Raw genomic sequence first — 20,630 nt, 5'->3', positions numbered from 1 at the left:
GGATAACTTTCCTTTACCGCACATCGATGTTCTCGTAGATAACATGATGAGCTTTGCCCGATTCTCTTTCATGGATGGGTTTTCGCGTTACAATCAGATAACGATGACATTGGAGGATATGGAAAAGACAACCTTCATCACTCTGTAGGGAACCTTCTGCTACAAGATGATGTCATTTGGGCTGAAGAACACTGGGGCAACATACCAGTGGGCCATGGTGGCATTATTCCACGACATGATGCATAAAGAGATCGAGGTCTACATGGATGACATGATCACCAAATCAAGGACGAAGCAGGAACACTTAGTTAATTCGCGGAAGTTGTTCGGGTGGTTGCGTAAATATAGGTTAAGGCTGAATCTCGCAAAGTGTACGTTCGGGGTAAAATCTGGAAAATTGCTTGGCTTTGTCGTTAGCTAGAAAGGAATAGAGGTGGATCCATACAAGGTAAAAGCAATCCTCGAGATGCCTGAGCCACGTACCAAGAAACAGGTCTGAGGTTTCTTGGGAAGGTTGAACTACATAGCGATATTCATATCACAATTAACCGCCACTTGCGAGCCTCTTTTCAAATTATTGTGCAAAAATCAGTTTGTCCAGTGGGACGATGATTGTCAAGTGGCATTTGAAAGGATTAAATGGTGTTTGATGAATCCTCCTGTGCTCGTGTCGCCGGTGACCGGAAGACCTCTTATCCTATACATGACAGTATTAGATGAGTCGATGAGGTGTGTGCTAGGACAACACAATGAATCTGGAAAAAGGGAACGGGCCATCTACTACTTGAGCAAGAAGTTTACAACATGCGAGATGAACTACTCGTTGCTAGAGAGGACGTGTTGTGCCTTGGCGTGGGCAGCTTACCATTTGAGGCAGTATATGCTGAGTTACACTACTTGGTTGGTGTCCAAAATGGATCCCATCAAGTACATCTTCGAAAAGCCCGCTTTCATTGGGAGGATAGCTCGGTGGCAGGTTCTATTGTTAGAGTTTGATATTGTCTTTGTCACTCAGACGACGATAAAGGGGAGCGCCTTGGCAGATTATCTAGCTCAACAACCCATAAGCGATTATCAACCTATGCATCCAGAATTTCCTAATGATGATATTATGGCCTTATTTGAAAAAGAGGTTGAAGAAGAGGATATGGATAAGTGGGTTGTGTGGTTTGATGGGGTGTCTAATGCACTAGGCCATGGGATTGGGGTGGTGTTGGTTTCCTCGGATAAACAACATATACCTTTCACGACTAGGTTGTGTTTTGACTGCATGAACAATATAGCAGAGTACGAGGCATGCACCCTTAGGGTCAAGTTGCTCAAAGTATACGACATTGGTCATTCATCAGTTGAAAGGTGAATAGGAGACCAAATACGACAAGTTGGTGCCTTACTAGGCTTACATCAGGAAATTGATGGAACTTTTTGATGACATATCATTTCATCACATTCCCAGAGAGGAAAACTAAATGGCTGACGCCCTTGTCACTCTATCGTCCATGTTCAAAGTGAGCTCACATGGAGATTTGCCATACATCGAATTCAGATGTCGTGTTGAGCCTGCACATTGTTGTTTGATAGAAGAGGAAGAGGATGGTAAACCTTGGTACTTTGATATCAAGAAATACATTAAAGATAAGGAATACCCGCTTGAGGCCTCTGACAATGACAAAAGAACATTTCGGAGATTGGCAACCAATTTCCTCTTGAGTGGGAATGTCTTGTACAAAAGAAACCATGACATGGTGTTGCTTCGATGTGTTGATGCAAAAGAGGCCGAACAAATGCTAGTGGAGGTGCATGAGGGATCCTTTGGTACACATGCCGATGGACATGCCATGGCCTGAAAGATTCTGAGTGCGGGGTATTACTGGCTCACTATGGAGAATGATTGTTGCGTTCATGTGAGGAAATGCTAGACCTTCACTGATAATGTTAATGCTCCACCTGTACCATTGAAGGTATTGTAGCACCGTGGCCATTCTCAATGTGGGGCATAGACATGATCGGGGCCATCGAACCCAAGGCTTCAAGCAGGCATCGCTTCATTTTAGTCGCCATTGATTACTTCACCAAATGGGTGGAAGAAGCTTCATATGCTAGCATGACTAGAAATGTGGTGATTAGATTCATTAAGAAGGAGATAATTTGCAGATATGGGTTACCCAGAAAGATCATCACCGATAATGCCACCAATTTAAACAACAAGATGATGAAGGAAATGTGTGAGGACTTCAAAATCCAATACCATAATTCCACACCTTATAGGCCCAAGATGAACGGGGCAATTGAGGTTGCCAATAAGAACATCAAGAAGATTATTCAGAAGATGATTGTATCATACAAGGATTGGCACGAAATGCTTCCCTTCGCACTGCATGGTTATCAGACTTCTGTACGCACAGCTACTGGGGCAACCCCGTTCTCTTTGGTATACAGGATGGAAGTTGTGCTCCTGTTTAAGGTGGAGATTCCTTCTTTAAGAATCCTAGTAGAGTTAGGATTGGAAGAAGTAGATTGGGCCCAGACACACTTTGATCAATTAAATCTTATTGAAGGTAAGAGATTGGCTGCCATGAGCCATGGGCGACTATATCAGAGCAGAGTGAAAAACACTTTTGACAAGAGGGTGCGCCCGCGTAAGTTCAGCGAGGGGGATCTTGTTCTGAAGAAAGTGTCGCAAGTTCAAAAGGATCACTGAGGGAAATGGGCCCCAAACTATGAAGGACCCTTTGTGGTAAAGAAGACTTTCTTAGGAGCAACGTTGTTGCTCACGAACACGGATGATGAAGAGCTGCCTTCGCTTGTGAATTCCGACATCGACAAACGATATTACGCGTAATACTTGGGGCATTTCAAAGGCTCAATGTTTGGACCTCCTCAAGGACTCATTAGGATCTCCAAGTCTTAAGATTTTTGTAAACAATATTAATAAATATGGATTAATGATTTTCATCTCTCCCTCCAGTGTTGTATCCTTTGCTCTTTTTATTGCTGTTGGGCATGAACGTACACTCTCATTTTTCTTGCTTATTCACACGAATGGTATTTCGGAGCCATTCGGCATGTTCAGCAGGGGTGCCGTAAGCGTTAAGTAAAATTGAACACGACAACGAAAAAAAATCACAACACCCATTTAATTATTACATTTAACGTTCAATCATAAACATGCATGCATTTTCATCTTACCATCAAAGTATTTTGCAACAGGGAAAAGGAATGAAGGGTCGTTTTGGGTGATGGTCAGCACCACGCCAACTTGGGTAAGCCTAGGGGAAAATGGAAAGGTGACACGAGCATCTCGTAGCATCTTTTTCATATTTGCATGTTAACATTTTCTTTGTCAAAACATTAGAGCAGGTGCCAACAGGTTTTAGGTCCATGATCAGATTTGCTCACAATCAAGGGAGTTAGGGAGGATGAGATGGCAAAGCCTCGAACACAACCCCGCGTTTGGCTAAAGACGTTAAAGAAGCGCTCCTAGGAGGCAACCTAATATCTCTAAACTTTGCTCTTTAATTTTATGTTTCATGCTTTCCATTGCGAGCCTGGTTTGTTCCTTTTCTTGAATTATCTCGTAAGTTTACCTAGAGTTTGTTCATAATTATAAGGCTTAAAAGGGAAATATATATAATAATAATAACAAAATAACTTTGCAAAAAAAAAGATTTAATAAAAGATTAACTTGCCTGGGCGAGTAGAGGCTGACGAAAAAATAAAAAGGGGGAGGGGGGGGTGAAATCAGATTTCACCCCATCTTCCCCCAAAAAATCAAAAGCCATTACATAAGGATTCATGGGAATTCCATTGGCAGCAGCATCTTCAAGCTTTTTGTGCACCTTCGTGTCATTTATTCTTGCATTCCTTTCATGCAGGTGTGAATCATGCAGGTTTTGATTATGCCAAAGTATAATCAAACAAAATTTCTTCAAGAAACATTCAAGGTTAAGCAAAGAGAGATTGCTTCAAGATTAATTCAAGGTCAAGCAAACAAGATCAAGAAAAAGATAAGGCCTTAGTTTATTTGTTAAAAGCATCTCACTGGTTGATAAGTTTTGGCCTCAACAAATTATTTTCAAACAGCTCAAAGGTGCTGGTAATCGATTACCAGACAATGTAATCGATTACCAAAGACAAGATTTCAAATGAGCTTTTCAAAAGGGTTTTAAAATTTGAATTTTGAATCTTGTAATCGATTACCAGATGGTTGTAATCGATTACCAACTATTCAAAAGGGTTTTGAAATTTGAATTTTGAATCTTGTTATCGATTACCAGATGGTTGTAATCGATTACCAGTAATGACACTTCAGAAAATACGTTGAAAAGTCATGACCCTTCAAAATATAACTGTGTAATCGATTACCAGTGAGAAATTTTCAGAAAAGCTTTTTGAAAAGACACATCTCTTCAAACCATTTTGAAAAGACACAATGGGCCTATATATATGTGTGGCTGACTTCGAAAAGAAAATATGCATACCTTCTATTTAACATTAACAACGTAGTTGATGGAGCATCTGAGTTCCAGGTGCTAAGCTTCCTAGACGCTTACTCTGGATACAACCAGATTAGGATGCATGCTCTAGTTAAGGAGAAAACAACATTTATCACTGAAGATGCCAACTTTTGCTACAGGGTCATGTCCTTTGGCCTAAAAAATGCAGGCGCTACATAACAAAGATTGATGGACCAAATTTTCAAGCAGGAGATTAGAGAGCTCCACAAATACAACATGTGCCTCAACCTGAAAAAATGTACCTTCAGGGTCGATGGAGGCAAGTTCCTAGACTTTGTGATCACACACCAGGGAATAGAAGCCAACCCCAACAAATGCACAACTATATTAGAGATGCATAGTCCTACTAACCTCCAAGAAGTCTAGAGGTTGAATGGAAGACTAGCATCCCTGTCCAGGTTCCTCCCAAAGCTCGCCGAAAAAGCGAAGCCATTTTACAAACTGCTCAAAAAGGCTGAGCCCTTCCTATGGGACAAAGCCGTTAGCTAAGCCCTCATATAAGAGGAAAGGAAGCATCAGCTACCCATCTACTTCATTAGCTGCATACTCCATCACACTGAGAAGCACTACCAAATGATAGAAAAGATGGAGCTAGCACTCATCACCTCGGCCCAACATCTCAGACCGTATTTTCAAAGTCACCAAATGGTAGTTAAGATGAACTACCCCATCAAAAGAGGTTCTACAAAAGCCCGAACTAGCAGGGAAAATGTAATGTAGCTCCATGTAGAGCTTGTAGGCCTTGGATCTTCTTCATCAATAGAGTCCTTTGCTTCTTGAAGATCAATGGCAGAAAAATAGAGAAGGAGGAAAGGTGATTAGAGATTCCACTTCAAGGAGAAAATGAGTCAAGAAGAAGCTCACCACCATAGGAAGCCATGGATAAGAGCTTGAAGATAGGAGAAGATGAGTGGAGGTAAAGGAAGAGAGGGGAACGAAATTTTGAGAAAGAGAAAAGGGAGAAGTCTAATTTCTCAAATGATCAAAGTTGCCAAATGCAAACACAAGACCTCTATTTATAGCCCAAGTGTCACACAAAATTGGAGGGAAATTTGAATTTCTATTCAAACTTCACTTGAATTTGAATTTGTGGTGCCAAATTTGGAGCCAAAATTTCACTAATTATGATTAGTAAATTTTAGGTATGGTTCATCCCATTAATCCAAGATCAAATCCAAGATTCTCCACTAAGTGTGCTTAGGTGTCATGAAGCATCTCAAGCATGAAGGACATGCACAAAGTGTGACTATATGATGTGAAAATGGGGTGCAACAAGCAAATGCTAACCTCCCCCTTAGGCTAGTTTGAAATATAATTGGATTGGGCTTCTCCCAATTCAATTAAATTTCTCTCCCAACATGCACATCAAATAGTGCACTTAAGGCATGGGAAATTACAAAATTGCCCATAATACAAAAACTAGTCTAGGTGCCCTAAAATACAAGGGCTGAAAAATCCTACATTACTAGGATACCCTAAACTTGTGGGGTACCCTCCCTACACTATGGAGCCCTAAATACAAGGCCCAAAAATAATGAAACCTAAATCTAATATGTACAAAGATAAGTGGGCTCATACTTAGCCCATGGACCCAAAATCTACCCTAAGGCTCATGAGAATCAACGTGAAGGGGAGCAGGGAAAGAATCATCCCTAGCCCAATCTTCTTGGAGTCTCTTAGTCATGGCTCTGGTGATGGGTCCCCTCCTTGGGAGGATTGCATCAGAATGGTAGCTTGATCCGTAGAACTTTCAGAGTTCATGGCAGACGTTTTGGCAAAATTTGTTGGGAATGAATAAACCACCCTAGATTGGTGGAGCCTCTACATTGATGGCACATAGAACCAATGTGAAGGGGAGCAGGGAAAGAATCATCCTCGAAGGCCTTAACAATGTCACCCTAGAGCAAGCCCTCAAGCTCAACTTTGAAACCTCAAACAATCAAGTTGAGTACGAGGCACTCATTGCAAGTCTTATACTAGCAAGAGAAGTCTGGGCCAGGAAGTTATGATGCTACACAGATTCGTAGCTTGTCCAAGGATAGGTTGCCAACAGATACCAGACCAAGGAAACAGTGATGCTCAAGTACTACATACCCAGGGAGGGCAACACTAGAGCAGACCTGAAGAAGTTATGGCTAGAGAAGAAAAGGAACCAGACTGGATGACTCTCTACAAGAATTTCTTAATTTAGGGGGTGTTGCTTGCTACTATGTCATCCTTGATGGTGAGTTATTCAAAAGAGGGTTAACAACACCCTTACTCAAATGCTATAACAGCCAATAAGTAGATTATGTCATGAGAGAACTTCATGAAGGGATCTGCAGCCTTCACACCTAGGGTCACTCTATTGCTACCAAAGTGGTATGAGTTGGCTACTACTGGCCAACACTCACAGTCGACACCCTCAACTTCACCAAAAAGTGTAGACGATGCCAAGAGTTTGCAGATGTTCCACACATGATGCAATCCTACCCCGCAAGGGCATTGGATAGAAGACTCCAAGTAGATTGGTCCAGAGATCCAAGGGAAGGCCCTAGGGTTCTCATGAGCCTTAGGGTAGATTTCGAGCCCATGGACTAAGTAGGAGCCCGCTTATCTTTGTAAATATTAGAATAGGTTTTTTCTTCATTTGGGCCTTGTCTTTTGGTCATTCTAGTAGTATAGGGTTTTAGCCTTGTATTTCGAGGCATTTTGAGTAGTCTTTGTAGTGGGGCTTAGCTAAGCTCACCTCCTTGAGATGACAAGCTAGAGCTTAGCTACACACCCCCTATAATAGCTAAGCTCACCCCCATGAAAAAATACACGAAAATACAAAAAAAAAATCCCTAGTACAAAGACTACTTAAAATGCCTCGAAATACAAGGCTAAAACCCTATACTACTAGAATGGCCAAAATACAAGGCCCAAACGAGGGAAAAACCTATTCTAATATTTACAAAGATAAGCGGGCTCATACTTAGCCCATGGGCTCAAAATCTACCCTAAGGCTCATGAGAACCCTAGGGCCTTACCTTGGATCTTTGGACCAATCTACTTTGAGTCTTCTATCCAATGCCCTTGCGGGATAGGATTGCATCAACACACCCCTCCTAACAATCTCCATAGTCTGTGGTCCCTTTGGCCATTTGCCATGTGGGGAATGGACATATAGGGACCACTCCTAAAAGCTCCAGGAGCAGTCAAGTACCTACTTGTGGCTATTGATTACTTCACCAAGTGGATCGAAGCAAGACCACTACGAGAAATCATGGCCAACCAGGTGGAGAAATTCACCTAGAAACACCTCATTTGCATGTACGGCCTCCCATACGCCATTGTCACGGACAACGACACTCAATTCAAAGCTCATACTTAAGAAAACTTCCTGACGAGGCTAGGCATCAAGCACCTTGTCACCTCTATCGAATATCCCCAGACCAATGGACAGACAAAGGCAGCCAACAGAGTCATCCTCAATTTGAACTAGACTCAACAAGCCTAAAGGACTATGGAAAGAGGAACTTCTTGTGGCAAGTCGAGTACAACTCCATGTCTCATGCACACGCCACTCCACATCTCTAGTACGTGTCACTCCACAAGTGACGCCAATGCAAGAGCAGAACACCACGTCTCCAGTATGTGTCACTCCAGAGTGACACGTATGTAAGAGCATGATATTACGTCTCCAGTAGTGCCATTCCATGAGGGACACGTATGCAAGAGCATGACACCACGTCTTCAGTACGTGCCACTCCATGAGTGACACGTATGCAAGAGCATGAAATTAAGTCTCTAGTACGTGTCACACATATGCAAAAGCACGATATTACGTCTCTAGTACGTGCCACTCCATAAGTGACATGTATGCAAGAGCACGATATTACGTCTCTAGTACGTGCCACTCCATAAGTGACATGTATGCAAGAGCACGATATTACGTCTCTAGTACGTGTCACACATATGCAAGAGCACGATATTACGTCTCTAGTACGTGCCACTCCATAAGTGACATGTATGCAAGAGCACGACGCGTGCGCTGCACACACCAGGCTCGTCAAACCCAAGGTCCACCTTTGGTGAGTCTTTCCAAAACCTAGGACGAATAATTCCCTGGTAAGTTCTCCAAAGGCTCGTCAAATCCAAGGTTTACCCTTGGTGAGTCTCACAGGTATGCAAAACCCAAGGTCTATCCTTGGTAAGCCTCAATGCAACTCTACAGGCTTGTCAAAACCCATCCTTGGTCTCAGGCTCCTTAGACCCTAGGTTCATCTTGGGTGAGCTCCTCTTCTGTCAAGTTCCGTCTCCACAAGAAATCAAGGTACGTAAGGTTTACCCTTGGCAATCTTTTCTACTCCTAAATTTTATCTGTGCTGGAATACAAGTCTGCAAGAATATCAGAAACTCAAGATCCACCCTTGATATACATTCTTATAAAACCCAAGGCACCCCCTTGGTCAGCCCACTCCTTAAGAACCACAACGACCATTGCCAAAGGTTTGGGTTCCATAAGGCTAAATGACCTACCACCAAAATGATTAACAAGACCTTCAACCAGGTGCAAACCAAATCAACTCCTCACAAGCATCAAAGGAGAAGCTCTGCAAAGCAAAAGGAAGCACCATCGCTTGAGTGACGTGACTTTTAATCATGTTGAAATCAAACCTGAGATTATTTCATACTTCTCTACTCCACACAAGACTATTGAGGCATTGATTCCTACATTACCAAGGCCTTGCTTCATACACTGCCAAGGTCTTGCTTCCTACGTCATCAAAGATTTCACGCTCACCACAATGGCCTATTCATACTACCACAAGTAACGAAACATTGCAAAGACAAAGGCAAACACACAAGACATGCATACTATGCAAAATTCATCGACAAAGGAATGCAAATTCATTATCAAAAGAAGAAGAAAAAATTGTCATAATTACAAGGCCCATGCGGCCAAAATCCAACAATGAAGAAAATAAACAAAGGCAGCCTAAATAATGGCATCATGGCCTTGCTCCTCAGCACCTTGCTCCTCACCAACCTTTTCCTTAGTAGCAATACCTTCGTTGTCTAGCAGAACACCGTCCTTCACATTCTTGAAATGGTCAAAAAGACCCAAGTCAAGGTCCTTGGCAAAGCATCCGACCTGCCTAATGGCCTTGTTAAAGCCTTTCTCATGCTGCTCTACAGCCTCCTTCTTGTACATTATCAACTCTTCTTCAAGCTCATTGTTGGCCTCTTTCTCCTTAGCTGCTCGTAGCTCAGACTCCTCCATCCTGGACTCTGACTCTTTCAGTCAATCCTTTAAGTCAGCAACCACCCTATAAGGTCGTACTTCTCTATCGCAATGCCCTCTACCTTGCCAACCAAGTCAATTTTCTCCCGCTACAAGCCCTTACAGTGCTCAAATAGCTCATCATCATCCATTCTGGTGCGTAGCAACTTGGCAAGAGCACCACCAACCTTCGAAGGCAGCTAGCGGTTTGACTTCACAACTACAACAAAGGCGACAATGGCACTATTTACCATAGGGTGCTCTACTCTCCAGACAGTGCAAGCAATAACCCTCAATTTGGCAACCTCTGCCTCCAAGGACGCCTCCTTGTGCAGAACCTCTTGGTGTCATTGTCCATTCTCCCTAGAATCGCCAAACTCCTTTGAAGGAAGACCTTGGCAGAATCCGTAGCATTCTACACCCCATCTGACCTAATAAGGTTCTTATCAAAGGTTGACACAAAGCCAGTTGGGGTCTTCTACTTCGACTTGTAATCTGCACCCCACAATGAATCAGCATCACCGGAGGTGTATGGATGATCCAAAGAGACATGGGGGCGAGAAAACGAGGAAGGCGACATAGCCACCAACATAATAGAGGATGGAACCTAGGGAACTGAAGAAGGAGGAGGCGGCATCTCGGGAGCACTTATAGTTGTCACACCCGCACTTAATAAGGGTGCAGTGATGGTGGGCGATGGAATCACAACAAGATCAGTTGAAGTGGCTGGTGCATCAACTTCAGCAGCAGGAGTGGCCTCCTAAATAAGCACAACAAGAGGAGGTAGAGAAGCAGGAGTAGCAGCAACAACAATAGAAGAAGCAGGAGCCTCAACGACTGACGGAGCTGGAGGCAGGTCTTGCAAACTTGAAGGGCGACCCGCATCGGGGGTCAACCTTGCAGCTTGCCTTAGGGCACGAAGGCTCACTAGGGCCCTCGACTTCTTGCGGCTTGACATCCCAACATCGTCATCTCACTTCCTCTCAGTCAAAATAGAGGAATGGACACTGCAAGCAATCTCAGCAGCACTAACAACAGGGCCAACCTCAATAGTAGGTTGACCCCCTTCTCCAGCAACAGAGGACACAATGGACTGTGGCGCAGTTCCACAAGGGTCAACAGATCCTCGTCAAATGACTTGAACCTGGTGGGATCAGACTACCAATAGAACGAGAAGCGAGGCTCCCCATCCATGTTAAACATAAGTGGCAAACCATCAGCCGCGACATTAGTAGCTAAGACCTTGAAGAAATAATCCTTGAAGCAACGAAAGACGTTTGAGTCAAACTCAAACAACTTCTTGGACATGCTGTTTAAGGAGACCCAACCAATCTTGCTAATCAGCTTCATCTAGAAGAAAAACATAAATGCCGGCACACTAGTCTGGATGTTGAAGTAGGGGCATAAAATCTCAAAGGCCCTCACCATGGCCCTACTGTTCGGGTGGATTTGGGTAGGGGTCACGTTCAAGTGCTGAAGAATGATGCTGATTCATTGTGGGGGTGCAGATTACAAGACCCAAGGCCTCAAACAGACATTTGTACATAAAGAATAAGGGCAGACTGCCTGACGCTGCCCTTAAGAAAGGGAGCATCACTCCTGTAAGCGTAGACGACTACCTTGTATGAGTCCTCAAGATTTGCCAGCTTCATCTAGCGTTAGAGAGCAGCGACACTCACCGCAGAGTTGAGGGGGGGGGGGGGCGGGGGGTGCTATCTTCAAAACATCTCCCTCACCCACTCACAGCTAGTAATGGTAGGTAGGGACGATGATGACCCAACGTTATGGCTACTATGCACGCAAGGAGATGCCCTAACATCCCTATCACTTCTCCTTCCTCCCCAGAAGCAAAAGGGGGGAGAATCATCATGACCGGGACAAGCTCCTTGGTCAGGGAAGCAATGGAAGGTCGCGCCCTCCCATGGAGGTGAGAGGTGGCTCCACCAGTATGACACAAAGCCCTCAACCTCTCTGAGGAAGAGGATTCATTGTCAGAAGCACCATGGTGAGTATCATTTGAGGAGGAACCACCAATGGAAATGACCTCATGGTCCTCGGGGGTTGCTGAATCGAACCCTCAGAATCATTGCCACCCATGTCGATGGCGAAATTAGACATAAATGAAGACATTGTCAGGGAAAGAATACCTTGAAGATTAAAGAAGAGGATGAATGGAGAAGAAAGGAAATCACAAGAAGTAAGCACAAAAGCAAAGATATTCAGGAGAAAGAAGACAAAAACACCATTTACTGAGGAGATGAACTCTTCGATAACTAGCAAGAGCTAAAGTAGTGCCCTAATTTTTCGCAACACGACATAGCCCCACTTAGCCATGCATCACGTCCCAGTACATGCTCACTCCATGAGTGACACATACGCAATAGTACTACGCGCCTACCGTACACGCCTGCAACAACGAACGAAATGTAATGTCTGTCTTCAATGCACTCTCCAACAATCAAAAAAGGGTAGAGTTGTCAAAAATAGAAATTTCCCTCACCTTACAACTCAGACCTCACCTGCAAAATCAAAAGCATGTTCACCCAGACAACTTGACAGAAGAATCACAAAAAACACTTGTCTAGACTCGGGGGCTTGACAAGCTTGATAGATCTGCAATTCTCACACCTGTCAAGGTTACCACTCTCGACACCAGACAACACGTGTCCATGCTTGGGGGCTCAAAAAACTTGTCACCCTCCTACTTGTCAAGACTACCACTCTTGACATCAAACAATCTCTTTTGACACTAGACAACCTCTTTCACTTGCAAGCTAGCTTAGAGCTTGGGGGGCTTATGTACTGTCCAGGATCCACACAATACACGTGGCATCTTTTGTGGCACTTCGAGACACACGTCAACTCTCCATGTCAATCCTGGCACAGGAGCACAAACACCCAACCCTTAGCAGCCGGGCTCCCCAACCGGCAGGTTATCTTTAACCTCTAATTATTTGAATGTAATACCATCCCTTTATCTCTTAGCAAGTATTCAATTATCTACAAAGCCACACATTGTCTGTAAATAAGAACTATCTACTAGCTTTTATCTCTAAGCTATATATAATCTCTAACCTTATCTATAAGTGATAACTGTAAAATTTGAGTTAATTTGATAGTCAATTTTGGCTAAGAATGATTGCAATTTCCTTACTTTACCATTTTTGTAATGAAATAATATAGAAATTAATATCTTTGTTGTTTTTTATTAGCAGCATTCAAAAGAAGAATATTTCAAGTGCTTTGGAGGAAAATTGATGCAAAAACTGGAAGGAAAAGCCTTGAAGAAAAGTTGAAGATTGAGACAGTTCGCTTAGCGCATAAGACAAGCCCAACGCATGATGTGATCCTTACTAGGAGCGGATCGCTTGATACAGGTCACATAATTTGGAGGACGCCACTTCCAGAGAGGGAGATAAGTCAGGGTAGACACCACAAGAATTACCTTGATAAGTCTAAGATTGGTTCAACAAGGAACCCAGAGAGAAGCTCTCACAAAATATTCGCAAAATGCCAAAAGTCCCTTCTATTGAAAACGAGTTCAATATATATAGTGTATCTGAGGTGCAATTGGAAAGGCACTAATTTTATTTAATTAAAATGACAACGAAAAATAGAAATAGGCATGGGCCTTCAAATTAGTTTGGGCCAAAATGACAAAAAAAATATTTGGCATGTGCCTTCAAATTAGTCTGGGCCTTCAACAACAATTAAGATTCTTGGAAGTGCCTTTGCCTCTGGGCCTTCATTTTTCTCCACTTGGGCCTTGTTAAGTATGCCTGATACCATTTGTTGGAGGGTATCCACTGATTATTTGGTCCTACTCCTGGTCATAGGTCCCTGTATTTGGGCAGTTTTAGGATTCTCATTAGCACTTCTCCTCGCTTAACGACTAGCTCACGCTTAGCACAAAAGCCCGCACTAAGAGCGAGGTCGCGTGGAAATTAAGCTACCTTAGGCCTATCAAAGGAGTAAGAAGCAAAAGAGAAAGACACCAATCCCTATACACCGGGACATAGAGACTCAAAGCTCTCTAATGAATATATCCTAAGCTTGAGCATCTTTAATAGGAGAAGCCCTCTTTCTATGTCCATTATCCCCTTTTCTTCCTCTATCCATCATTCTTCTTCTATCTACATCAGCCCCTAAAGTGTAATGTCTCTCATAGCAATGAGAGGCTAAAACTCCATTGTTGGGAGCTTGGCAGGCCAACTCTTGTAATGTAACTCTTTCTTATTATCTATTTAATGCAATCATGTTTCTATTGCTCTTTTTTGTGCTTAATTATTTATTATGGTCTGTCTAGCCATCCATATAGTGTTTAAGGGATAATGCATTGAAAAATGACTATTTTCTAAACAATTGGGAAACGGTATCTAAATGAAATCATTGCTAGAAATAAATTGATATTAGATTGATATTCGTTTAGCCTATTTCATGCATCTCTAATCTTAATGCGATTTATTATTTTTATCTTTGCAAAGAAATTTGGAAGAAAAGAACAAATAAATTAGGCTCTTCGTGCGGGAAACCAAAGATAGAGTATCATAGTAGATGTGTGTGGAAACTGGGATAACATTAGATAGAGAAAATCATTAACATTGCATCACAAGTAGTTTTGGCATGCTAGGCCCCATCATATTTGCATTCTAAATTATCTTCTTGTCATCACCTTTATCTTTTACTTTTCTTATCTTTAAATCTTTTATCTTTTCTATCTTCTATTTTTTATCTTTAAATCTTTATCTTATTTCATACCTCTCTTTATCTCCTATCTTAAATTTCTTGTCTCTTGCTTGTAAATTGGGTTTGCATCAATCTAAGTACAAACAAAGTGCATGTGGATTCGACACTTGGACTTCTAAGTACTTTACTACTTGAGACAATTTGGTGCACTTGCCAAAGTTAACAATAAGCTACTGTCTATTATCTACAAGCCGGTAATTATCTGCAAGGGCTATAACAACCCCTACAAAAAAGGACCTCCGACTTCCTCTACACACTATAAGTACCAGGTTCCCTGGTACTCTTTACACACTTGAACACACATGCACACCAGCTTGCATACTCATTCATACATCATTTCATTCATACTCTCTTAACTCATATACTTACTTGAGCGTTGAAGTCCTTTGTTTTGCAGGTCTCTCCTTTTGTCCTTTTAACAAAGGTCACTCTTAGTTAAACATGTGAAGTCCAGGAGCTCATCTTAACCACGTCTACCCTGACATGTGCTAGCTGTAGATCTTGGTAAGTACAAAAAATATATGAGAGAATCTTAAAATATTCTGTTATTCATATCTTTTATTATTTTGTGATTTTTAATAAAATTTTTGTTTTATAAGGAAAACTAAATATACATAGATTACAAGGAAATAAAAAATATTTCATTCATACTTTCATGGATTCCCTTGTTTCTATCTAGAAGATTATCTTAGTACAAACGGCATCATATCTTATCATGAGCATGCTTTCCTTTCTTCCCTCCAAAGTAATATCCCCCTGCAATCAGGTCTATCTAGAACAGGTGAACATAATTTTAGGACTGTATACATCTAAAAGAGAAAACAAAGGAAAATGCTAAAAGTTACAAAAAGATTTTTGTAAAACGCACACGATCTGTTTATTCTATGAAATTCCATTTTTTATTTTCTGAATTATTGAATTAATATTTGGTTTAAACAAAATCCAGCTGTTCAATGTTACTCTAGTGTTATTCGTGCAAGAGAATTTTCGTGCTGAATTGCATCACTCGAAAACAAATATGAACAGAAAAGCTTGATGCATTCCAAAATCATAATACGCCACATGTTTCAACAGTGATTAACTCCAATAATTAGTAATACAGGTATATAAGATTTAATGATCTGTCAATTAATTACAATTATCACGAGGCAAACATCTTGAGTGATGTTATCAACATACATTGACAGGCTAGCATAAGAATTTGAAGATTAAGGGTGAGTTTAATTAAATTTTAAAAAATAATTTTGAAATAATTTTTTTTTTATATAAATTTTTTTTAAACATAAATAACTTAGACAAACGCACTAAAAAATAATTTTTTATTTATTAAAATAAATATTTATTTCAATAAATAAGTTTAAACAAATTGACCCTAATTGTTTCAATTTTAAATAATTTTGATACTCCCTAATCCAACATATTTTTCTTAGGATTTTACTAATTAGTGTCCTTAAGGTATTAGTTAAAAAAATTTTAAAAAATATTTATTATGTAAATTACTAGAGAATGTAAAAAATTACAGGTAATATAACTTTTTGTCTTTCAATAAAAATATTTATACTTTAAATTTTTTAACAAGTACCCAGAGATTGGTTAGCATTTATTTTTTCCTTAATCCACTTAGAAGATTAGAGACAAAAGTTCCCAATAGCAGCGTAGTGAGAGCCTTGTTGATATGGTAAATATGACATATATATGAACAATTAATGAATTGATACATACCAAATTTAATAACATAATAATGGCTGTATGAAATTTTTGAAAGGGATTATCCCTTTCAAGGCACTTGAATGATGTAGGATTAACATGCATGAACAAGTAGTTCCCAGCAACAAGGTCACCAAAATGAACTTGGCCATCCTTGAATCTTTTCAACACTTTAAAATATGAAATTCTCACGGAAGAAACCATTCCGGGCTCTTTTTGTCCACGTTCTTCTCAAGCTTAGAATTTTGATCAGTGACGGATCCAGGGGTAAGCAGGGCCTTCCCCTACCCTAAAAAAAAATACTAATAAAGAAAAATAATTTTTTGAGTTGATATATATATATTTATTTATTTTTCTAATAATAGATCATATATATCTACTTTTATACATGAAACTAATAATAAATATTTTTGTTAAACTTCTAATTTATTAAATAATTATTTATTAAAATTTAGATATTTAAATAATTCTGTATAAAAAAATTCGATCCCTCTCCTTTAATATACTCCGAATCCGTCCCTGATTTTGAGTCTGAACATTCTCCTCATGGGAACCCTTCTGAACCTGAAACCAGTTCCTTTGCATCCTTTTCCTTTCATCATCCCACCTCTCTTCATGTCTTAGCCTTTGGAAAAGAAGCTTGCTTAGAGGAACCATTCGGAGGGCAGACATGGTGGGGTTTTCATATTAAAACCATTCATTAGGACAAAACATAACCAAAGAGAAGAGAATTATGAGAGAGATAACGTGTCATTGTTTAATATCCCCTTTTGGGATGATTTGCTTTTGTGAGTAGTTGGTTTTCTAATGTGAAGCGTGATCATGACAGGGTGAAAGCGCAGTAGTGGATTGGAACTGGCCACGCGAGCTGATGTGAGTCTAGAAAAGCTGTTGAGTGTATTCAATGCAACGTGAAAAAGGTTGGTGAGTGTATCTAAATTTTCTTGTGTAATAAATTTCTCGATCTCAAATTTTTCACATAAATAATACAAATAAAATAACTATTTATGCAAATAAAAAAAGAAAAAAATTAATTACCTGAATGATATAAATTACTATTCATGTTATCGATTTCTTAACATGAATAATTTTTTTGCCTTAATTTAGAAATCAATTGATTCATGAGAAATCGATTTTTAAACAAAGGTTTTATTTTTTATTTTCTTACATTATGCCTTAAGAAATCGGTTTCCTGTTATAGAATCAATTTCATATTGTGTGATTTATTTTTTCTAATAATATTTTGAAATCATAAGGCGGTTTTTTTTTTATTTTTTGTTATTTATTTTTTAATTTTTTTTTAAATTGTTTTTATTTTATCCTTTTTAATTATCTATGTTTATGTTTAAATTGAAAATAATTTGTAGTTTAAGAACACTTCGTATTATTTTTGTTATTTCTTTTAATCTTATTTGTAGTTTAAAATGAAATAAAATTGATTTAAAATAAGAAATTGTTGTTAAAAAATAATTTTTAAATGATATTTCTACTGCATTTTAAGATGAGTCTATTATCCAATATAAATAAAAATTAGAATTATGTAAAAACTTTAATATAAAATAGATCTTTAAATAGATTAATAGACTCAATTAAACTTTTAAATAGATTAAATCAAACCTAAAAATAAAATCTATAACAGATAATAGACCAAACACAATTCTTGCATTTTTTTACGTACTTATTAATATATTTTATTTTTGGCATGTTTCTTTTTTTATCATATCATAAATCCTATCAAACTTATATTTTTTATAATTATTTTCTCTCTCTCCCTAGATATCTAATAATATCATCATGAATGTTCATTTTTCCTATCAAATGTTTTGAATTACTAAGAAGAGAATAAAATTGAATAAAATTTTAAAAGTCATTTTTTAAATTAGAAAAATATTTAAGTTGATGACAAAATATATTTTTATTTTATTTTGAAATTTTAATTAAATAAAAACATTTAGCTTATTAAAAATAAGTGGAAAAAATAGAAATGATAATAAAAAGAAAAGGAGAATGAATAAAATGAATAAAAGATAAAAAATATAACAACAAGTTGAATTGAACTAAAATATTTAAATTTGAAACAATACAACAAATCTTTTAAATACAAAGAGTGTGACATAAATTTAATGTTGTTGGCTTGAGCTTACACGGTGGGGGAAATTTTTCTTTGAACGACCTAGGATGTGACACATAGAACATCGCTTTGGTTGGCCCGGTTCTTGGATATTCATTTTGATGTGGATACGAGAGGAGACCAGTCAACCCTTAGAATTTCTTGTCTGGGTCAGGGCAGCTCATTGGCTCATGACACGATGACCAATACACTTCGTTGTGTAATTCTCCAAACAATCATTTGTATACGTTGGAGACATTTTCCAATGTATACACGTGATGTATGTAGTTCCTGTACTCATGGTGAGCATGCTTACAAGCAACAACAACATGAGAACAAGGCATGTGCAAATTTTGGAATTTGTCATAGTCACACCGCCTTTCATCCAACATGACCATGAAATCTCCAACGAGTCGAAACTCTCTTGAGTTTATTGTCTTTTGGACCAAGAACTATGTGTCGTGTCGGTCGAACTCAAGAACAGTGTGTGTTTGCCTTTCTCTGTGCATCTTTGATGTATTTGTTCAGTACTTGTGTATAAACTAGGACAAATGCAAGCATTATTGCAACTTCTCTTTCTCTTTTGTTGAACAATGCATTACACCTTAGATATATTGATTTTACTAGCACACTTATTGACAAATTTCTTGATTTCTTAAGTGCTGAATTAATCGACTTAGCAAGATTGGTGGTCATGTGTCCCTATCATCAACCAACATCCTATGTGAAAGTTCATTTTTCTCGTGGAATCTCGTTGAGCCAATTAATTGCTTGATTATCATCTGCTTCCTCCCTCAGAATGTTGTAGTAGTGATTGAACGTAGGCTTTGTCCTTGCATATGTTGAGTAGTTATAAACATACAATTTCAATATTGTGAACAATACAAAATGAATTGATATTTAATATGAAGAGAAAAAAGTTTGGCACTCACCCATATTGATAATTATTTTTTTATGGAATTTCCATTGAACCTCTTCATGTAATTTTGTGCAATGTGTCAAATTCAAAAAACGTGCACAAAATTCTGTGTCATCCACCCACCATCACGTCTTGAGTAGATACTTTTTATTGATTCGTGTCTGTCTGAAATCAAACACAAACCATGTTGAGGTGGCATGCCTTTTTAAATTTTGGAGGAAGAAGAGTTATGCTCCTACTATTTTAGTCTCAAAAACAACAAAGACTATTGGAAGAATTTTATTGTTGTCATCTTGTGCAACTACCACAAGGAGGGTCCCTTTGTACTTACCGTATAACTATGTTCCATCGACCTAAACTACGAGCTTGTAATATTGAAAACCATTGATACACGGCCCGAAACTCCAAAAAAGATGATGAAACATCACGAAACCCTCTATTGCTTGACCTCCTTGTGGTGGCTTTGGCAGTGTTTCCTTCTCCACGACCATACCAGGAAGAAATTGTTGCATAACTTGCAACAATCTCGATAAATTGTGGTATGATCTTCCCAGTTACCATAAATGTTTCCAATGGAATTTTTTTGCCAACCATGCTTTGCGATATGTGGTGGTGTATCCTTCAGGGCTTTTGATCTGTGCTATCAAGGTTGGCACTGAAGTTGATGGATCATTTTCAATCAAGTTGTGGATGCTTTTACTGATGAGCAAATATGACAGTTTTGCATGATCTTGTGAGATTCATGGATTTGAATATGTATGGGGTTCACAGAGCTTTCTTATTTCCCACTACTTACTTGCAAGGATGTATGATGCCCTACACCTCCAAGCACAACTATCGTCATCACAAATGACAATTAGCTTTGTTGGGTTTAATAGTTGTGTCTTGTAGTTAACTCTTTTGATGACATGATACTGCTGCAAAGCATGTTGTACTTCTTGTTTTGTCATAAAACACATCCCTTCAAAGAGAGTCCCCACCGGATGTTGGACTTCTCTGTGATACAAGCTATGGTCGTATTCAAAATCTTGAAAATTAGATTCTTCAAAATTTTGCGTGTGTGGTGGTTTGTAGTATGCTGGTACAATTGTTATTGGTGAAACAAGCTTAGCTTATTCCTCATGATCTTCCTTTTGGGGTTGATTGTATAAAACTTTTCCTTCATCGTCACTAAAGGGACTAAGTTCTTTGTTAGGTAAGTCAGACTCTGCTATAACTCAAGCTCGTTTGGTTGGGTTGATGAGGTAGGCTCTACTGTAGGGGCAATCAAGTATGGGTGAGGTTGATCCTCAGTATTTACAAATGTTTGTGAGTCTAATAAATTGGTGGAAAATGGTGTGGAAAGAAGTTGAGTTAAAGAAGATATGTTTGGTTCAAATAAAT

General features: G+C 39.2%; 1 protein-coding gene across 1 annotated transcript; it reads left to right on the top strand.

Moving 5' to 3' along the window:
• Window positions 1-1,469: 1,469 nt before the first annotated feature.
• LOC102667025 (uncharacterized) lies at window positions 1,470-2,701 on the top strand. The gene is made up of 3 exons (XM_006605050.1): window positions 1,470-1,815; window positions 1,962-2,293; window positions 2,390-2,701. The coding sequence occupies exons 1-3, from the start codon at window positions 1,470-1,472 to the stop codon at window positions 2,699-2,701; spliced, it is 990 nt and encodes a 329-aa protein (XP_006605113.1).
• Window positions 2,702-20,630: the final 17,929 nt, after the last annotated feature.

Source organism: Glycine max, chromosome 19 (assembly GCF_000004515.6).
Source record: "Glycine max cultivar Williams 82 chromosome 19, Glycine_max_v4.0, whole genome shotgun sequence".
Taxonomy (NCBI): Eukaryota; Viridiplantae; Streptophyta; class Magnoliopsida; order Fabales; family Fabaceae; genus Glycine; species Glycine max.
The sequence above is the reverse complement of the archived record's forward strand: the minus strand, read 5'-3'. Positions and strand labels throughout refer to the sequence as shown.